Source organism: Argopecten irradians, chromosome 9, assembly GCF_041381155.1.
Source record: "Argopecten irradians isolate NY chromosome 9, Ai_NY, whole genome shotgun sequence".
Classification (NCBI taxonomy): domain Eukaryota; kingdom Metazoa; phylum Mollusca; class Bivalvia; order Pectinida; family Pectinidae; genus Argopecten; species Argopecten irradians.
The window spans coordinates 28,605,042-28,625,481 of NC_091142.1; the positions used below are offsets into that span (position 1 = coordinate 28,605,042).

The window sequence follows — 20,440 nt, forward strand, 5'->3', positions numbered from 1 at the left end:
CACATAGAAGTCCTAACACTATCAACGTTAAATCCACGAGCGAATGACGTTTGTCCTTGAATGTTTGAAAGAACTGTCCATTATACAAGTTCTCTTAGTAACGTTTGTGACATTTCCTACCTTGTATAATACTACTTTTGATGCATCTTCACTAGCCAAAGGTTACGATCCGCTTACTTCTCTTCAGAGGGATTAGGGTATCGAGGATGTGATTAGAGAATGTGATTGATCCTAACGACTAATAACAGGCAAGGGTAATCCTTCCCCTTGTGTTAAAAAAGGATGATGTTCCAGATCGCATCTGATTTGTTTATCATAAATATTGTTCAATCAGAGGAAATCCTCTGAAAAGAGAAAGAATCACATCCTTGGGATGAAGAAGAGAAGGTGGATCGTAACCCTTAGCTAGCTTTATATTGTTTGTGAAGTGCATGGTGCGTGTTTTGGGAGACTGCAGTATATTCGTGTTGTGTCTTCTTGTATAGTTCTTGTATAGTTAAACTCTTTACCTTTTTATAGTGCTATATCACTAAAGCATAACATTCATATAACATGTATCATGTTCATATAGAGTTTTATTAATTTAATACAATTTCATACACAGGCACAATATAAATGATAATTTAAGACCTATCGACGAAATATACCTCCTGCTAGGATATCACACACATACTAGTCGTGTCCTTTAGAGTATCCTTCAGTGGCTTCAGCCATAACTTGGGTCTTACATCCGTTAGTTCTTCATCACTATGTCTGTCACTGTATCGTTCTATATGACGATTTTGGTAGGGTTCCTTATACTCCTCACACAGCGGCGGTATTCCCTCCACCACACTGACAGAGGCCGGTTTGTTCGAGGACATATTGGTATACCAGCCTATAGGTGGAGAAGTTCGGTATTCCCAAACGTCGTTCTTCTGTACACTTTGTAACCGCCGTTGGCGTTTGGCGTCTTCTACTTTTAACAGGTGTTCCTGTTAACAAAGCAGGTATCATTTATGTAACCTTTAACAGCGATATCATAAAATGTGGTATAGAATGTTTTATTCCAATAGTGGAAATAGTGTTTCATTCTAACTCTGTATTATAATTTCCTACATTGGGGGCTTCGTACATTTAAAAGTTGTTAAGTTGTCTCCAATCTCATTGTACAAAAAAGTTGCAATAAAATATGTTTAAATTAATTCCCTACATGCAGTTGTTCATACTAACTAGGGTATCAACCTTCTTTAGGTGAAAATTGTACCTCATCCATAGTACAAGTTTAGCTTTAAAAAATAATAAATAAATAATATAAATGCGATGCAATCAGCGAATAGCTAACCATGGTGTCAAGACAAAGGCAACAAAGGAAATATGTGGCCATTGGAATTATCAAATCAATACAATTAACTACCGGCAATACTTAGCCATAGGGTTACACATTTTCTGTCTATATTTAGCAATTCAGTAATGTGTATACGTTATCTGGTTACTACAGTTTTGTTTTCCTAATTATTGATTTAATAATTTTCCTCTTAAAAAATTGTGCTGCTACATGCTACATTCGATAATCCTGAATTGTGGGCTGTGGTACATGCTCAAATGCTAATCCTGAATTTAACGCTGTTTTATGCACATATGCTAATCATATGCTGAACTTTGTCCTGCTAAATGCACAGACGGTAATCCTAGATGTGTGTCTTTACAAGCACAGATCGATGCTCATCCTGAATGTTGTGATGCTAAATGCATAAATCAATCTTATTAAAATTAGACTCGTAATTCCGCTAGCGATCCACTACCATGGTCTAATTAGATTGATGCACATATGCTTATCCTGAATTTTGTACCGTTACATACACATATGCAACTCGTGATTTTTTGTGATGTTACAAGCTAGATGTCTGATATTAATCCTAAAAATTGTACTGTTTACACGTACAGTTGCTAATCCAGAATTTTGCTTCTGTTACATACACATATGCTACATGTAATCGTGAACTTTGTCCTGCTAAATGCACCGATACTAATAGTGCATCGGATGCTAATTGGATTATCTTAAGACTTTGTGCTGTTACATACATAGGAACTTATCCTGAATTTTGTAATGTTATAGACACACACAAATGCTATTTCTAGACTTTGTGCAGTTATAATCACGCATGGCATGCTAATCCAGATGTTTGATCTGCTGAATGCAGAGACAATAATTCTAGACTTTGTATTATTACATACACAAACGCTAATCCTTAATTTTGTATTGTAACATGCACAAACGCAACGCCTAAATTTTGTATTGTAACATGCACAAACGCAAATCCAAAATTTTGTATTGTAACATGCACAAACACTAATCCTGAATTTTGTATTGTAACATGCACATACACTAATCCTGAATTTTGTTTGGTTACATACACAGGTGTACAAATACAGCAGAGATTACAATACACTGTGTAGAGAACTACCTCTAACATCAGATTATAACTTACATATGCCTCAATGCTTTCCTTTTCTGCGAGCTCTTCACACATTTCTACATCCTTCTTCAGCGGATCACAGTCAATATTGTGGTCACCATCCCAGTACCGATGATAATACTTTGTTCTCCAATCTGAAAAATAAACAAATCTACCATCAATTTTGAAAACAACTCTGTTACTGTGAAATTTGAGCTTAGTCTGTAATCATTTCTTTGAATCAAACTACCTATTTGCCATATGAAAAACTTTTGATTTAGTTTACTAGAAAGGAAGTGAAATTGTTTTCATTGTAGTATTAAGAATGTAGTTAATGGTAGATGGGTATGTCTTTGAACTTTAAATGCTGAAAATTAACACTGTAGATACATGTATGTTTCCTCTTTTTAAAATCTAAATCTAATATGACTAATAATGATATCTATTCATGGTTCATTTAACTATGATCTTTTTTATGTTTCCTATTTTTGAAATCTCAATCTAATATGACACTATTCATGGTTCATTTAAAGGCCCACTACCTTTCCGACACGACTTTTAATTTTTAAAATGGGAATGTAAAACGAGATCGATAATTTTGTAGAGTCGCAAAATTTATTAACTTACAGTTAATACTACGTTTATCATCACCTTCTGAACAATTTAATCGAAATAGATAAAATGTTAATTTTCATAACGCGGGTCGTCTTATGTTTCCCGCCGTCGTCCTAAATACCGCGCGGTAGTGGACTATTACTGCACCAGACGGCAAGACAGCGAAACAACTCTTCACGGTTTTCATATATTACGCAGGAAATCTTGCATATGTTTTGTGTTGTAACCTCATCTTAGGGCATCGGCATTGGTTTTCTGACGTTATTAATGTTTTTAAAGAAACCTTTAAATTTTGCCCCCCGAAAGGTAGTGGGCCTTTAACTTTTATCCTTTTTTTTTTATTACATAATTTGCATTTGAAGTCGGAATAAATGGTTTATGACCTTGTACATTTGATCATATATGTATCAAGATACCTGAAAATATTAATTTATTGATGGCTGATTACATACTTTGATACCTCGGATTTCCTTACCTTTGCAAATCCTGTAGGCCTGGTTATACTGCTCACATGGCATTATCTGTAATAATCAAGGCATCTATATTAACATAACTGTTAACAATTAGCATCATCGTTATGAAATATTTGGACTTCCTCGATTGATTGTACACAAAACTTGCAGTTATGTACGTCTAAAGAAGAAAATTCTCCTCTCATCTAAATTGTAAACATGAACCAGAGCCATAGTTAATTTTTCTGTTTAATTGGTTATAAGATTTTGGTAGGTATGGCTAATTTGACATCCAATGATAATGGAACCTTTTTAAAGATCCTATTTATTTTCAGCAAATATGTTGCTATGATGTACTTTGACTGGCCGAAATACCTGCCAGTATACATGTACAAGTATGTAAAGCATTTTGATTAGGATATATTAGTGGTAACATCAATGCTAATCTCTAACTTACATAATAAATTAATGTACATGTAGATCTATGAATGTAATCTACATGTGACTCAGCCACATGTCTTTCATCTATTGTTATAATAGCTACTGACGATGCACGACAACAGACAAATGGATATTAGAATAGGTCACTTGAGAATTTGTCTCACGTGACCTAAAATTTCCATCGTTGCAATGTTTGGTATTCAAACCCATTCCTCCTCATGTTCCAATGAAAGAGATATACAATCTTAATTTTCATTTGAACTATGCCACATATTCGTTGTTGTTGAGCCCACTGAGCACTTTTTGCACATGGTCAATTTTGCACGGGATCTGCATGCTCCAAGAGGAAAATGTGACCAGACCTCATCTGTTTGTTTACATTTGTCCAATATACACTGAACGTGTGGTCAGATTTGGATATATATATAGTCAAATCAAGCTACATTGTATTAATATACAGATTTTTTTTTTTTTAAATCATCATTTTAAGGTGCTACCGTTGAAATTATGCAATATATGTATTTTACGCACAAAGTAAAAAAAATATGGACGATCGGTTTGAATAATTGTAGGCAGAGGTTGACAGGCGACGATTTTTTTTATCATATCTCGATCTAGGCACTATTCATTTTCATGTCTGATTACAAAATAAACAAAAACATTCTAGCCTACATAATGTTTAATCCCTATTGAGATTCCTCCTCTAGACTCTTTTATATTCGGACGTCTGATAGATGTCTCTCGTCGGAATCCCTACTCGAGCCTTCTAAACTTTATTCTGGAAAATCAAGTCAGGTTGACCTACCTCTTGTAAGGGTCTATTACAGAAATAATCCAACTGCAGTGGTTCCCATACTGGCACACATCGATAGTGGAGATATTTTTCTCTCAAAACGCACATTTAATATGAAGTGACATGTATTGAAAACAAAGAACCATCTCATTTTGCAAACGATGTCTTGTTCTATCGCTACTTTGAGCAACCATTTTGAAAGTCCCTCGCTGTCACATGACCACTATAGTGCGTTCCAGATAACGCCTATTACACTGAATGGAGTAAGGTTATACAGGTAATGAATTTTATTGAAACAGACTATAGCGGTCACATGACAGAGAGGGACTTTCAAAATGGCTGCTCAAAGTAGCGATGGAACATAACATTGTTTACAATATGGGATGGTTCTTTGTTTTTAATATGTGTCACTAAATAATATATGTGCGTATGGAGAGAAAAATATCTCCACTAGCGATGTGTGCTAGTATGGGAACCACTGCAGTTGGATTATTTCTGTAATAGACCTTTACAAGAGGTAGGTCAACCTGACTTGATTTTCCAGAATAAAGTTTAGAAGGCTCGAGTAGGGATTCCGACGAGAGACATCTATCAGACGTCCGAATATAAAAGAGTCTAGAGGAGGAATCTCAATAGGGATTAACATAATGTTACTTTACAACGGGTCGTCATCGTTTTGAGATAAACTAAATAAACAAAATAACTGTTTGCTACAAGGAAGGAAAATAAACTGTTTACTGACCTTCCATATATCTTTAAATTTACTACTTTGTTTTTCTTTGTTTTCCTCTTTGATGAGGTCTTTAGAGGTCGGTGGATCTTGTGTGTCCTTCATGGGCGCAGCCATTTTGTTGCACGCGTCTATACATCAGGGTTTATAAAGGTTTTGTCTACGCGCTTTATGGACGAATGCAGTTACAAGCTCTTTACTGATACAGACTCAGTTTACTTTCACTTTCATTTTGATCATACATGTTGCTGTGTATGAATGAGGCTGTATGAATGGGATCAATCAACGGTATGAATGAAGTGTTAATATCTGAAACATTACATTTATGTAAGTACACATATAAATATTTCACTAATATTTGGTTTTTACATGTGCTGAGTGTAAAAGATAGGAATAAATCAACAATATTTAAGTCGATGTCAAAAGAATTCTCTAGTGTTTTTATGGTACAATCTAGAAAAGCTGTGTGTAAACACAAAGCTCTTATATGTTCTGGGAATATTTTTATGTGTTAATTACACTGCAACTTGTTGTATATGTATGCTATTTTTTCCCATTTACCATTTAATTAAAGATAGAAATTTTTAGTGATGTTTTCCTTTTATATCGAATATATGCAATGATCATTGACTTAAAGATCCAAGCATTTGATCATAACCATATCACAACAACATGTACAAAATGTTACTGCACACTTTAGCTAGGACCTGCAGGTCGGTGATCCTGACCCAGGACCTGGTTTGTACCTGCATATAGTGCGCACCCCAACTTTTCACTTGAAAATTTATGAAAAAAAGTGTGCACTATACGCACAAAAATACAGTATGTGTAACAGGGCGAAAGTTACATATGATACAGATAAAGTTTTAATATGATTTGGAAGTATCGTAAGGTTTACCCTCCACATGTCTATATATTTATCCTATAAAACCATTCATTAATTAAAAGTGATTTCATTTATTCTTACAGGAGGGAACCATTTTGTTCAAACAACGAAAACTGCCATATATTGATTTAGATGCAAGCAAAGATGACTGACGCAAAGTTTTTTGTTTGCAAGTGTTTTTATACACACAACTATTTCCTAAAGGAGTATAAGATGCATGTTGTTTTTGAGAACGAAGGCCAGTTTTTAAAAGATTATAAAAATGTAAGTTGTTTTTTCACAAAGATATCAATATTATTGCAAATCATTCTGTAATGTAATAAGTTAAATCATTAATTTCTTTGATATCTGAGATAATGCTTCATTGTGTTTTGTATTGATGTCATCACAGGGACTCGTGTAAATGAATTACAGCCTACTTATACAAACACTTATTTTGGTATTTTTACCACAGGGGTCTCACACAATATGTGATGTGTAATTAGTTTATAGAGAGAAAGGACAGAAGAAAAAATCTGAAAAGAACTGGCATCAGAGTTTTTCTTTTTTTCTTTTGTCTGCTGTATTGAAACAAGCAAGAACATTAATACAATTTTTTTTTCAGATATTGAAAAGGCAAGGATGCAATACTGGATTGAAGCTCAACCATGTCATGAATCAGGTAATTATTTGCATATCCATTACAGAAATATAAATAATGTTTTAGCATTACAAACAGACATTGTCATTTTATCAGAGACTGGAGTAGGTTAGTGGTTGGAGTTTTCTTCTCAGATGTTATTTTTGTTTAATTTTGAGGACCTTAAGTAATTCTAAGCTTTTGGCATTTTATCCTTTTATTTTTTCAGTGTTATAATATATAATGTATTTTATATGTGATGCGGTTTATATCTTCAATACAGGTATAGTCATCTACGACCAGTTTTTATAAATTTATTACAATTCCTTTGAATTTGTATATGGTCCAGCATGCACAAAGACATATGGGATTTGGATGTGCAATATTAATCAGTAAGCCTTAATATTAGACATTGGTGATTTTTTTTTTTTTACATCCCTGATACTTACAACTACCTTTTGTAATCTTATCCCTGGCGTTGATTTGCTTTTACTAATTAATTATTTTTATTTGCCTCCCTTATATAAACTAATTGCACATACATGTGTGTTGGGAGATGGCAGTGTATTTCTCTCATGTCTCCCAAACACACTTGTCCCTATGTAAAAATCATTAGAAGGAGTAGAGACGCAAGTTATGTGTTTCTGTTATCCCTTCCGTATATCTATTCATTATTTAGTCTGTACATTGAATTCTTGTCTTTGTCTCATGTCATCTCTTGAAGCCTTACGTCCAGCATGTTGTCCCCTCTCTTCTTTGTGTTCTATCATATCATTATGTACCTACAGCTAAATTATCATTATAGCTCCTTTTGGAACGCGAGAGAAGAAGAAATCTAGGTAGTGACTATCTGAGGAGGAAGCAAATGATTCAGAACCAGTATCATCATCTGCACCCGGAAATTTACACATTAAAGGTACAGTCAAACCTGTCTATAGAGACCACCCGAGGGACTTAGGAAAAATGGTCTTTACAACCGATAGTACTCATATAAATGTAATGCCGAAAGGGACAAAGAGTTTACTTTGTGATCTATTATTCACCACTAGTTTAGCCCATATTATTATTAGTATTTTTTTTGTTTTATGGTTATGGTTTCTTTACTATGTGGTTGGAATTCAAAATCATACCATTTTTGCTAGTCTAGCTTCTGTTATATACACTTATAGACTTTAATACATTTATGTAGTTGAAGTCAGCGTTCACTGTGTAAATAAAGGATGTGTACCGGGGTATGTTATATCAGATCAATCACATACATGGTGTACCCAAATCATGAGAGAAAGACTAACTTACATATTATAATAACATTGTTTGCAAACACATTGTAATTTTCATGCGTTAAATATTATACAAATATTTCATGGGTAACTGTGCTCTAGTTCATAATATTTAACCAGAGATGGTGTTAATCAACAAGTGTTATATTGCACGTGGGCAAAGGCCACAGTATAATAGCTGAAAATATCATATTTCTTCATATAGTAATTAGTGAAAGCAAATTATGAAATAACCAACATTATTTCAGGAAAGCTACTTTGCTCCAGAGTTTCTTGAGTTGATTGACCTGTGTTCACAATCTGATGTCACAGCAGACAAGGTGCTAAATGTCGTCAGTCCTACAGGAGGTAAGTTTTCTTTTAGGTTACCGGGTACCATGGTTACCAGATAGAATAAGGAAGAAGGGGTGTTAGGTTACCTTGGCTACAAGCCCAAATAAGGTAAAAATTTATTAGTCTTCTGCGATACAATACCTAATAGTACAAAAGGAGTCTTATTTAAACATTGATACCACACCTTTGCTTTAAGCATGAATACATACCATACCTAATAAGGTAGAAGGAGTCATATGTTACCATGGATACCTTATCTAAAGGTTACCATGAATACCATAAATAATAAGGTAGAAGGAGTCATATGTTACCATGTATACCTTATCTAAAGGTTACCATGAATACTATAGCTAATAAGGTAGTAGGAGTCTTAGGTTACCATGGATACCTTATCTAAAGGTTACCCCTGATAAGGTAGAAGGAGTCTTAGGTTACCATGGATACCTTATCTAAAGATTACAATGAATACCATACCTGATAAGGTAGAAGTTGAACGAATATAAGTACCCGGCCTACTATACCTTTCGGCCGGGTATGAATTGGTCCCTATGTGTCGTAGTGGAGCACTGCCTCCGAAAATCACTCGGGCATCTTTTTCTTTACTTTTTTGTAGGTTTCCAAATATTTTATGCGTATACATGCATTTACATATGATTTTTGTCCAAAACAAACATAACTACCATTCTTAATATCTACCGTACCGCTCACAAGACGTCAAATTCACAATTTGTGGACTTGCCGTATAAATTTCCTTCAGAAAGACCTTTATATGTATAGTGTAAAAAAAATAATGCTTCGATGAGAATAAGATATTTTATGTGGTTCAGTTTTATTCCCTAGAAGGTAAGCGATATCAAACAAGTACGTTAAAAATGCAAACAAACGTTTTATAATGGTTTGTATAATCATTACTTTGCTCCATTAGCAGTAATAGGCACCAATTGTAGCTCTAAAGATGACACCATTTTCTGTCAAAAAGTCTTTTGAGCTACAATATTGCAGCTAAGGTAGAAGGAGTCTTAGGTTACCATGGATACCTTATCTAAAGGTTACCATGGATACCATACCTGATAAGGTAGAAGGAGTCTTAGGTTACCATGGATACCTTATCTAAAGGTTACAATGAATACCATACCTGATAAGGTAGAAGGAGTCTTAGGTTATAATGGATACCTTATCTAAAGGTTACCATGAATACCATACCTGATAAGGTAGAAGGAGTCTTAGGTTACCATGGATACCTTATCTAAAGGTTACAATGAATACCATACCTGATAAGGTAGAAGGAGTCTTAGGTTACAATGGATACCTTATCTAAAGGTTACAATGAATACCATACCTGATAAGGTAGAAGGAGTCTTAGGTTACAATGGATACCTTATCTAAAGGTTACAATGAATACCATACCTGATAAGGTAGAAGGAGTCTTAGGTTACAATGGATGCCTTATCTAAAGGTTACCATGAATACCATTCCTGATAAGGTAGAAGGAGTCTTAGGTTACCATGGATACCTTATCTAAAGGTTACCATGGATACCTGATAAGGTAGAAGGAGTCTTAGGTTACCATGGATACCTTATCTAAAGGTTACCATGAATACCATACTTGATAAGGTAGGTTACATGGAACTTAGTCTTAGGTTACCATGGATACCTGTAGAAGGATCTTAGTTACAATATCTAAAGGTTACAATGAATACCATACCTGATAAGGTAGAAGGAGTCTTAGGTTACAATGGATACCTTATCTAAAGGTTACAATGAATACCATACCTGATAAGGTAGTAGGAGTCTTAGGTTACCATGGATACCTTATCTAAAGGTTACCATGAATACCATAAATAATAAGGTAGAAGGAGTCATATGTTACCATGTATACCTTATCAAAAGGTTACCATGAATACTATAGCTAATAAGGTAGTAGGAGTCTTAGGTTACCATGGATACCTTATCTAAAGGTTACCCCTGATAAGGTAGAAGGAGTCTTAGGTTACCATGGATACCTTATCTAAAGATTACAATGAATACCATACCTGATAAGGTAGAAGTTGAACGAATATAAGTACCCGGCCTACTATACCTTTCGGCCGGGTATGAATTGGTCCCTATGTGTCGTAGTGGAGCACTGCCTCCGAAAATCACTCGGGCATCGTTTTCTTTACTTTTTTGTAGGTTTCCAAATATTTTATGCGTATACATGCATTTACATATGATTTTTGTCCAAAACAAACATAACTACCATTCTTAATATCTACCGTACCGCTCACAAGACGTCAAATTCACAATTTGTGGACTTGCCGTATAAATTTCCTTCAGAAAGACCTTTATATGTATAGTGTAAGGTAAAAAAAATAATGCTTCGATGAGAATAAGATATTTTATGTGGTTCAGTTTTATTCCCTAGAAGGTAAGCGATATCAAACAAGTACGTTAAAAATGCAAACAAACGTTTTATAATGGTTTGCATAATCATTACTTTGCTCCATTAGCAGTAATAGGCACCAATTGTAGCTCTAAAGATGACACCATTTTCTGTCAAAAAGTCTTTTGAGCTACAATATTGCAGCTAAGGTAGAAGGAGTCTTAGGTTACCATGGATACCTTATCTAAAGGTTACCATGAATACCATACCTGATAAGGTAGAAGGAGTCTTAGGTTACCATGGATACCTTATCTAAAGGTTACAATGAATACCATACCTGATAAGGTAAAAGGAGTCTTAGGTTACAATGGATACCTGATCTAAAGGTTACCATGAATACCATTCCTGATAAGGTAGAAGGAGTCTTAGGTTACCATGGATACCTTATCTAAAGGTTACAATGAATACCATACCTGATAAGGTAGAAGGAGTCTTAGGTTACAATGGATACCTTATCTAAAGGTTACAATGAATACCATACCTGATAAGGTAGAAGGAGTCTTAGGTTACAATGGATACCTTATCTAAAGGTTACAATGAATACCATACCTGATAAGGTAGAAGGAGTCTTAGGTTACAATTGATGCCTTATCTAAAGGTTACCATGAATACCATTCCTGATAAGGTAGAAGGAGTCTTAGGTTACAATGGATGCCTTATCTAAAGGTTACCATGAATACCATTCCTGATAAGGTAGAAGGAGTCTTAGGTTACCATGGATACCTTATCTAAAGGTTACCATGGATACCTGATAAGGTAGAAGGAGTCTTAGGTTACAATGGATGCCTTATCTAAAGGTTACCATGAATACCATTCCTGATAAGGTAGAATGAGTCTTAGATTACCATGGATACCTTATCTAAAGGTTACCATGAATACCATACTTGATAAGGTAGAAGGAGTCTTAGGTTACCATGGATACCTTATCTAAAGGCTACCATGGATACCTGATAAGGTAGAAGGAGTCTTAGGTTACAATGGATACCTTATCTAAAGGTTACAATGAATACCATACCTGATAAGGTAGAAGGAGTCTTAGGTTACAATGGATACCTTATCTAAAGGTTACCATGAATACCATAAATAATAAGGTAGAAGGAGTCATATGTTACCATGTATACCTTATCAAAAGGTTACCATGAATACTATAGCTAATAAGGTAGTAGGCGTCTTAGGTTACCATGGATACCTTATCTAAAGGTTACCCCTGATAAGGTAGAAGGAGTCTTAGGTTACCATGGATACCTTATCTAAAGATTACAATGAATACCATACCTGATAAGGTAGAAGTTGAACGAATATAAGTACCCGGCCTACTATACCTTTCGGCCGGGTATGAATTGGTCCCTATGTGTCGTAGTGGAGCACTGCCTCCGAAAATCACTCGGGCATCTTTTTCTTTACTTTTTTGTAGGTTTCCAAATATTTTTATGCGTATACATGCATTTACATATGATTTTTGTCCAAAACAAACATAACTACCATTCTTAATATCTACCGTACCGCTCACAAGACGTCAAATTCACAATTTGTGGACTTGCCGTATAAATTTCCTTCAGAAAGACCTTTATATGTATAGTGTAAAAAAAATAATGCTTCGATGAGAATAAGATATTTTATGTGGTTCAGTTTTATTCCCTAGAAGGTAAGCGATATCAAACAAGTACGTTAAAAATGCAAACAAACGTTTTATAATGGTTTGTATAATCATTACTTTGCTCCATTAGCAGTAATAGGCACCAATTGTAGCTCTAAAGATGACACCATTTTCTGTCAAAAAGTCTTTTGAGCTACAATATTGCAGCTAAGGTAGAAGGAGTCTTAGGTTACCATGGATACCTTATCTAAAGGTTACCATGGATACCATACCTGATAAGGTAGAAGGAGTCTTAGGTTACCATGGATACCTTATCTAAAGGTTACAATGAATACCATACCTGATAAGGTAAAAGGAGTCTTAGGTTACAATGGATACCTGATCTAAAGGTTACCATGAATACCATTCCTGATAAGGTAGAAGGAGTCTTAGGTTACCATGGATACCTTATCTAAAGGTTACAATGAATACCATACCTGATAAGGTAGAAGGAGTCTTAGGTTACAATGGATACCTTATCTAAAGGTTACAATGAATACCATACCTGATAAGGTAGAAGGAGTCTTAGGTTACAATGGATACCTTATCTAAAGGTTACAATGAATACCATACCTGATAAGGTAGAAGGAGTCTTAGGTTACAATGGATGCCTTATCTAAAGGTTACCATGAATACCATTCCTGATAAGGTAGAAGGAGTCTTAGGTTACAATGGATGCCTTATCTAAAGGTTACCATGAATACCATTCCTGATAAGGTAGAAGGAGTCTTAGGTTACCACGGATACCTTATCTAAAGGTTACCATGGATACCTGATAAGGTAGAAGGAGTCTTAGGTTACAATGGATGCCTTATCTAAAGGTTACCATGAATACCATTCCTGATAAGGTAGAATGAGTCTTAGATTACCATGGATACCTTATCTAAAGGTTACCATGAATACCATACTTGATAAGGTAGAAGGAGTCTTAGGTTACCATGGATACCTTATCTAAAGGTTACCATGGATACCTGATAAGGTAGAAGGAGTCTTAGGTTACAATGGATACCTTATCTAAAGGTTACAATGAATACCATACCTGATAAGGTAGAAGGAGTCTTAGGTTACAATGGATACCTTATCTAAAGGTTACAATGAATACCATACCTGATAAGGTAGAAGGAGTCTTAGGTTACAATGGATACCTTATCTAAAGGTTACAATGAATACCATACCTGATAAGGTAGAAGGAGTCTTAGGTTACAATGGATGCCTTATCTAAAGGTTACCATGAATACCATTCCTGATAAGGTAGAAGGAGTCTTAGGTTACCATGGATACCTTATCTAAAGGTTACCATGGATACATGATAAGGTAGAAGGAGTCTTAGGTTACCATGGATGCCTTATCTAAAGGTTACCATGAATACCATTCCTGATAAGGTAGAATGAGTCTTAGATTACCATGGATACCTTATCTAAAGGTTACCATGAATACCATACTTGATAAGGTAGAAGGAGTCTTAGGTTACCATGGATATCTATCTAAAGGTTACCATGAATACCATACCTGATAAGGCAGAAGGAGTCGTAGGTTACCATGGATACCTTATATAAACGTTTCCATGAATACCATACCTGATAAGGTAGAAGAGTCTTAGGTTACACAAAAAAGTTTTAGGTTACCATTGATATCTTATCTAATAACACAAATAGGGTCATAACACCAAAGGAGTCCATGATGCAATGATGATGTCAAAAAAGTTTGAATTTGACTTTGTAATGTCTAAGATTACTACGTAAACCACATATAATAATAATATTGTGGGTAAGGTCAGATCTCTTACCATGCATGGATATCAAACCTAATAAGAAAAATTGCGTCATATTTTATGGTGGATATTACACATTTTAAGGTTGCAAACATCTGAGAGATGCGGATGAGAGATATAGGATGTCTCCTAGGTTATTGAATATCACTCACCGTTACCACATCTGATGAGAAAGAAGCTTCATTCCTTCATTCCTTCCTTTCAGATTTCAATCGAACATCAATTGTGCGTTGTATAGTCTGTAGACATACAATGTACAGTTGTTACAAATTTGCCAAAATCGATGCATTTTTAACACGTTTTAAGATAAATGCTAAATAAAACAATATTGAACTATAAAAGTAAAGCTAAACGGTAAATTAAATTGTTTTGCTGGCTTACCTTTTCCAGCTGAACGAGTGTACTCATTTCCTGTTTTCACCGAAGAATTTTGTCGCCTTTTTATGGAAGAGCTTGAAAACTTTGAGAAAAGTGATTGTCCAAAGGGACGACCAAATACAATGAATAAATACGGGGTAGGTATTCTAACTTTGTGTTATTTCTTTTGGATAAAGATTATCAGGTTTTTTAGCTCACCTGGTCCGAAGGACCAAGGTGAGCTTATGCCATACCGTGGCGTCCGGCGTCCGTCGTCCGTCGTCCGTCGTCCGTCGTCCGTCGTCCGTCGTCCGTCCGTCCGTCCGTCCGTCAACAATCGACTTCTTCTCCATAACCGCTGGTCGGATTTCAACAAAATTTGACTGGTAGCATCCTTATGGGCTACTAACTGAAAATTGTACAAATGATGGGGCTGACCCCCCAGGGGCCTGAGGGGCGGGGCCAAAAGGGGTCAATTTGGCTATTTCCATATAAACGACTTCTTCTCTCTGAAACCAAGCATGGGATAGCACCCATAATGCAATGGTAGCATTCTTATAGGGTGGGGATTCAAAATTGTACAAATGATGGGGCTGACCCCCAGGGGCCTGAGGGGCGGGGCCAAAAGGGGTCAATTTGGCTATTTCCATATAAACGACTTCTTCTCTGAAACCAAGCATGGGATAGCATCCATAATGCAATGGTAGCATCCTTATAGGGTGGGGATTCAAAATTGTACAAATGATGGGGCTGACCCCCCGGGGGCCTGAGGGGCGGGGTCAAATGGGGTCAATTTGGCTATTTCCATATAAACGACTTCTTCTCTGAAACTAAGCATGAGATAGCACTCATAATGCAATGGTAGTATCGTTATAGGGTGGGGATTAAAAATTGTACAAATGATGTGGCTGACCCCCCCGGGGCCTGAGGGGCGGGGTCAAAAGGGGTCAATTTGGCTATTTCCATATAAACGACTTCTTCTCTGAAACCAAGCATGGGATAGCACCCATAATGCAATGGTAGCATCCTTATAGGGTGGGAATTCAAAATTGTACAAATGATGGGGCTGACCCCCCGGGGGCCTGAGGGGCGGGGTCAAATGGGGTCAATTTGGCTATTTCCATATAAACGACTTCTTCTCTGAAACTAAGCATGAGATAGCACTCATAATGCAATGGTAGTATCTTTATAGGTTGGGGATTCAAAATTGTACAAATGAAGGGGCTGACCCCCGGGGGGCCTGAGGGGCGGGGTCAAAAGGGGCCAATTTGGCTATTTCCATATAAACGACTTCTTCTCTGAAACTAAGCATGGTATAGCACCCATAATGCAATGGTAGTATCCTTATAGTGTGGGGATTCAAAATTGTACAAATGAAGGGGCTGACCCCCGGGGGGCCTGAGGGGCGGGGTCAAAAGGGGCCAATTTGGCTATTTCCATATAAACGACTTCTTCTCTGAAACTAAGCATGGTATAGCACCCATAATGCAATGGTGGCATCTTTATAGGGTGGGGATTCAAAATTGTGCAAATGATGGGGCTGACCCCCAGGGGGCCTGAGGGGCGGGGTCGAAAGTGGCCAATTTGGCTATTTCCATTTAAATGACTTCTTCTCTGAAACTAAGCACGGTATAGCACCCATAATACAATGGTAGTATCCTTATAGTGTGGGGATTCAAAATTGTGCAAATGGTAGGGCTGACCCCCCGGGGGCCTGAGGGGCGGGGTCAAAAGTGGTCAATTTCCATATATATATGACTTTTTCTCTGCAACTTAACATGGGATTACGCTCATAATGCAATGGTTACATCCTTATAGGGTTTGGATTCAAAATTTTGCAAATGATGGGGCTGACCCCCCCAGGAGCCTGAAGGGTGGGGGTCAAAAGGGGTCAATTTAGCTAATTCCATATAAACGACTTCTTCTCTGCAACTAAGAATGGAAGAGCACTTATAGTGCAATGGTAGCATCCTTATAGGGTTGGGATTTGAAATTGTACAAATGATAGGGCTGACCCCCGGGGCCTTAGACGGCAATAGATGCGAGGTCAAAAGGTCAATTAGGTTACTATTTTCATATAAATTACTTTGTCTCTGAACCTATGTATAGGATAGCATATTTGTATGGTATCAATAGCATCATTGTATGGTTGTGATTCAAAATTAAACTTTGGGAGTCAATTTTGCTTATTTTTCTAATTGTCAGAGTCTTGTGATAATTACTAACAAAAAACCAGGTGAGCGATACAGGCCCTCTGGGCCTCTTGTTCTTTTTTATGATACTCATTAGCCATATCAAAGACCTTGTTGTTAGAGCCATTGAGAAGTAGTTCTCTCTGTCAGTAAACGAACCATTCATGATAATGCCTATTTCCTTGTGTACCAAAATAACTCTTAGTTGACTTTTGATTAAATGGTGAACGAGAAAGGCTGTGCATTATTAATATGTGTCTAAAATTTAAATGTCTTTTTGTGGTGTCTGATGGCGTCTCTGTTGATAAATTATGTTCACACTTTGCAGATTCTTTTAAATGAACTTGGATTCGATGAATGCTTTTTGAACCAACTACGAGATAACTATTTGCATAAAATTGCGTCGATTCTTTTCCCCGATTGGGGAGGGGAACATCTCGACTCACACAAAGCCTTTATTGTGCAATACAAAATGGGAGAGGACCTTGACCTCAACTATCACTATGACAACGCGGAAGTGACGTTGAATGTGTCACTAGGGAAGTCATACACGGGAGGTTCACTGTACTTCGGCAATATGCGGACGGTCCCTCTAGAAGACACGGAATGTACAGAGTATGATCACAAGGCCGGGATAGGACTCATTCACAGAGGCCAACATTATCATGGTGCACTTCCGATCCACGCGGGAGAACGGTACAATCTTATTGTGTGGATGAGGTCATCCAGGGTCAGGAATACCATGTGCCCAATGTGTGATCAGAAACCGGAACTCGTAGAGACAATTGGATACGGAGATGGATTTACACAACCTACTGTTAATTTGTGCACCCTTTATTAAAAAATAAATATATAATGTGAATAAATGTACTTGATTATGCTAGTGTGAATAAAACCGTTGGTTAAGCTCTACACGTACTCTTGCAAATAAAGTATACATTGGTAAAATAAATTAATGGTAAAATAAAAATTAATTTCCCAGTTCTGCTTTGAAGAATTTTTGGATTTTGGTTTGAATACCCACACTATCTTACCTACGAAGAAGTATTTATGGATTTGCAATTTCGCAAAGGGACAACTGGATATCACATTTACCGAAGTACATTGCAAATTTTTTTGGCTGTCATCTACTGCACAGTGTACTGCAAGTTGACTATGCATTCAAAACAAAAATGAAAAGGGGAAGGGGAAGTTCTTCCTTAACCGAACAATGCAAAAGCAAACATTGCTCGCCTGGTTAGTTTCATGCTGAACTAAAAGCTAAAACTAAATTGTTTCTATCCCTTCATGTAAAGATTTAAGGTCATTGCTCAATAGTGTCAGAAATATATCGGTCTTGATTACAGTGTACCAGGGACGATCTTTGGCATTTTGCATACTCTTGCATACTCTTGTATACCTTCAATTTACCATTTTGTTCTAGAAGCATATATTGTGTTAAATGATAGTTTGCGTACAAGCGCAAGTTAGATGTAAATTTTAGAAACCTATTTATTTCGGTTTATTGTTTCGGAAATATCACTTTGGACTTAGGTAAATTGTTCGGAAAATTGTATATTTCAGTATTGAATATAAGTTAAGAAATAAAAGTTAAAACATTGCTATAGGAGTAAATCTAAGGGATTTAGTACGTCGATTAAATCTTGGATTCCTCTACATATTTCAGGAAGGATTGATGTTGGAAATTTTGTATGATATTTTAGTGCTACACAATCAACTACACGACATACACATACATTGCCATATAGTAAAAAATGGGGCACTGATAGATGACCCATTCGCTGATATATGAATAATAATGAGTGTCATAACAAATGTATTCATTGGTGCATTGTGGATGTTCAGAACGAGGCACTTACAACAGTTGCTGAATAATGCATATAAGTTACGCATTATAATTACTAGGAGTTCGATATTACCCGGAAAACTGGGGATCTATTAATAGATGTTCTGTGGAAGCGGAATCATCTTTAAATTCGCTTTCTCGTTATTGCGACGAACCCCAGTGATATAAATATAAATGGTAAGTGTATTATAACGATTAACACACACATTAAGTTTGTCTATATCAAGTATAATGTATATTATGTATTCGTATTGTGCTTAACATACACTTGTGTGAGAGAAAGTGGACAAACAGGAAGTAATTAGGGATTTCTCGTATAGCCTGCACTCTAGAGAGTATATTGTATTGAAACTGCCGGGACGTGATATTTATTTGTTGTATCTGTATATGAACTTTCTCTATTCTGCTTAACGTCCCACTCTTCTTCTAATCGGATCGCATGACATAGGTTACATACAAATTTTGATAGTTATAGATACACATACAACTGATTTCACGGGTAGCTCATATAAAAGAAATGATACTTACATGCCACCATTGTCAAATCCATGTTGGTCTATTCGAATCGCCCGAAGTGTTCTATCTCCGTCCGTTCGTCCCTCCTTTTCTCCCTCCCCTCGTCCGTAAGCTATTATTGTTATCACTATTTTTCAGATATATTTCCTTTAGATTTCATATGTAGGATCCCGTTTGTGCCTAGTTATGGTAGGACGAATATTCCTGAACCCAAAACAAACTGGTTTTTAGGAGTCTCAGGTGACCTATTCTAATCGCCTTTTGTCCGTCGTCGTGCGTCGTCCGTCGTGCGTCGTCCGTCGTATGTCCGTAAACAATTTACATTTTCGACTTCTTCTCAAAAACTGCTGAAGCAATTTCAATAAAATTTTGCACAAAACTTCTAAGGCATAAGGCCAATCAAAATTGTGAATTATATGGTCCCCACCCCCCAGGAAGCTATGGGAGGGGCCAAAAGGGGGTAAAATTGACTAAAATTTCAAAAATCTTCTTCTCCACTCACAGATGTGATGGAAATAAATACTCTTCATAGATAGAAAGGTCCTAAGGTCCTTTACAAAAAATGTGAATTATATGACCCTGGGGTCTCAGGTTTCCCCTTGGGGAGGGGTAAAGTTTACTATAGTTTATATAGGGAAAACACATTTTTAAGTATTATTTGATCATTTGTAATAGGAAATGAGTCAAACTTGTTTAGAATTATTAGTCTGAGATAACATTTAAATATTATATCTATATTGGTCCTGGTCAACCCCCTCGGGCCAAAAGGGGCAAATAGGCTACAACTTTTAAAATCTTCTTAAATACTGGAAATGGTAGAATCAAATACTCGTCATAGATGGACAGGTCTTAGGGTGTTTTATGAAAATTGTGAATTATATGACCCTTGGGTATTATTTGAGTAATATTTAGTCATTATAATAGGAAATTAGTCAATTGTAGTCAGAATTACCCCTATATGATGGCCATTGAATCTTGTTACCAAATTTTTCATGACTGATCCCCAGGGGCCTTAGGGGCGGGGCCAAAACGGGTCAAATAGGCTAAAACTTCAAAAATCTTCTTCTGAAATTCTGGAACTGGTAGAATCAAATACTTTGCATAGATGTTAAG

At 36.3% G+C, this 20,440-nt stretch overlaps 2 protein-coding genes across 3 annotated transcripts; one reads left to right on the top strand and one right to left on the bottom strand.

Annotated features, from left to right (window-relative positions):
• Positions 1 to 555: 555 nt before the first annotated feature.
• On the bottom strand, positions 556 to 5,629 carry LOC138331975 (uncharacterized). 2 transcript variants are annotated; one of them, XM_069279887.1, is made up of 4 exons: positions 5,482 to 5,629; positions 3,529 to 3,574; positions 2,472 to 2,593; positions 556 to 974 (listed from the first exon to the last, which is right to left on the bottom strand). In XM_069279887.1, exons 1-4 carry the CDS (start codon positions 5,584 to 5,586, stop codon positions 654 to 656), a joined length of 594 nt encoding a protein of 197 aa, XP_069135988.1. In that variant the 5' UTR covers positions 5,587 to 5,629; the 3' UTR covers positions 556 to 653. The 2 variants fall into 2 exon arrangements, with proteins under 2 accessions (XP_069135988.1, XP_069135989.1); XM_069279888.1 differs by lacking the exon at positions 5,482 to 5,629 and adding an exon at positions 4,752 to 4,933.
• Positions 5,630 to 5,678: 49 nt separating this feature from the next.
• Positions 5,679 to 17,946, top strand: LOC138331974 (2-oxoglutarate and iron-dependent oxygenase domain-containing protein 2-like). The gene is made up of 7 exons (XM_069279886.1): positions 5,679 to 5,796; positions 6,439 to 6,619; positions 6,960 to 7,016; positions 7,780 to 7,890; positions 8,503 to 8,602; positions 14,807 to 14,931; positions 17,294 to 17,946. Exons 2-7 carry the CDS (start codon positions 6,488 to 6,490, stop codon positions 17,804 to 17,806), a joined length of 1,038 nt encoding a protein of 345 aa, XP_069135987.1. The 5' UTR covers positions 5,679 to 5,796; positions 6,439 to 6,487; the 3' UTR covers positions 17,807 to 17,946.
• The last annotated feature ends 2,494 nt before the right edge of the window (positions 17,947 to 20,440 follow it).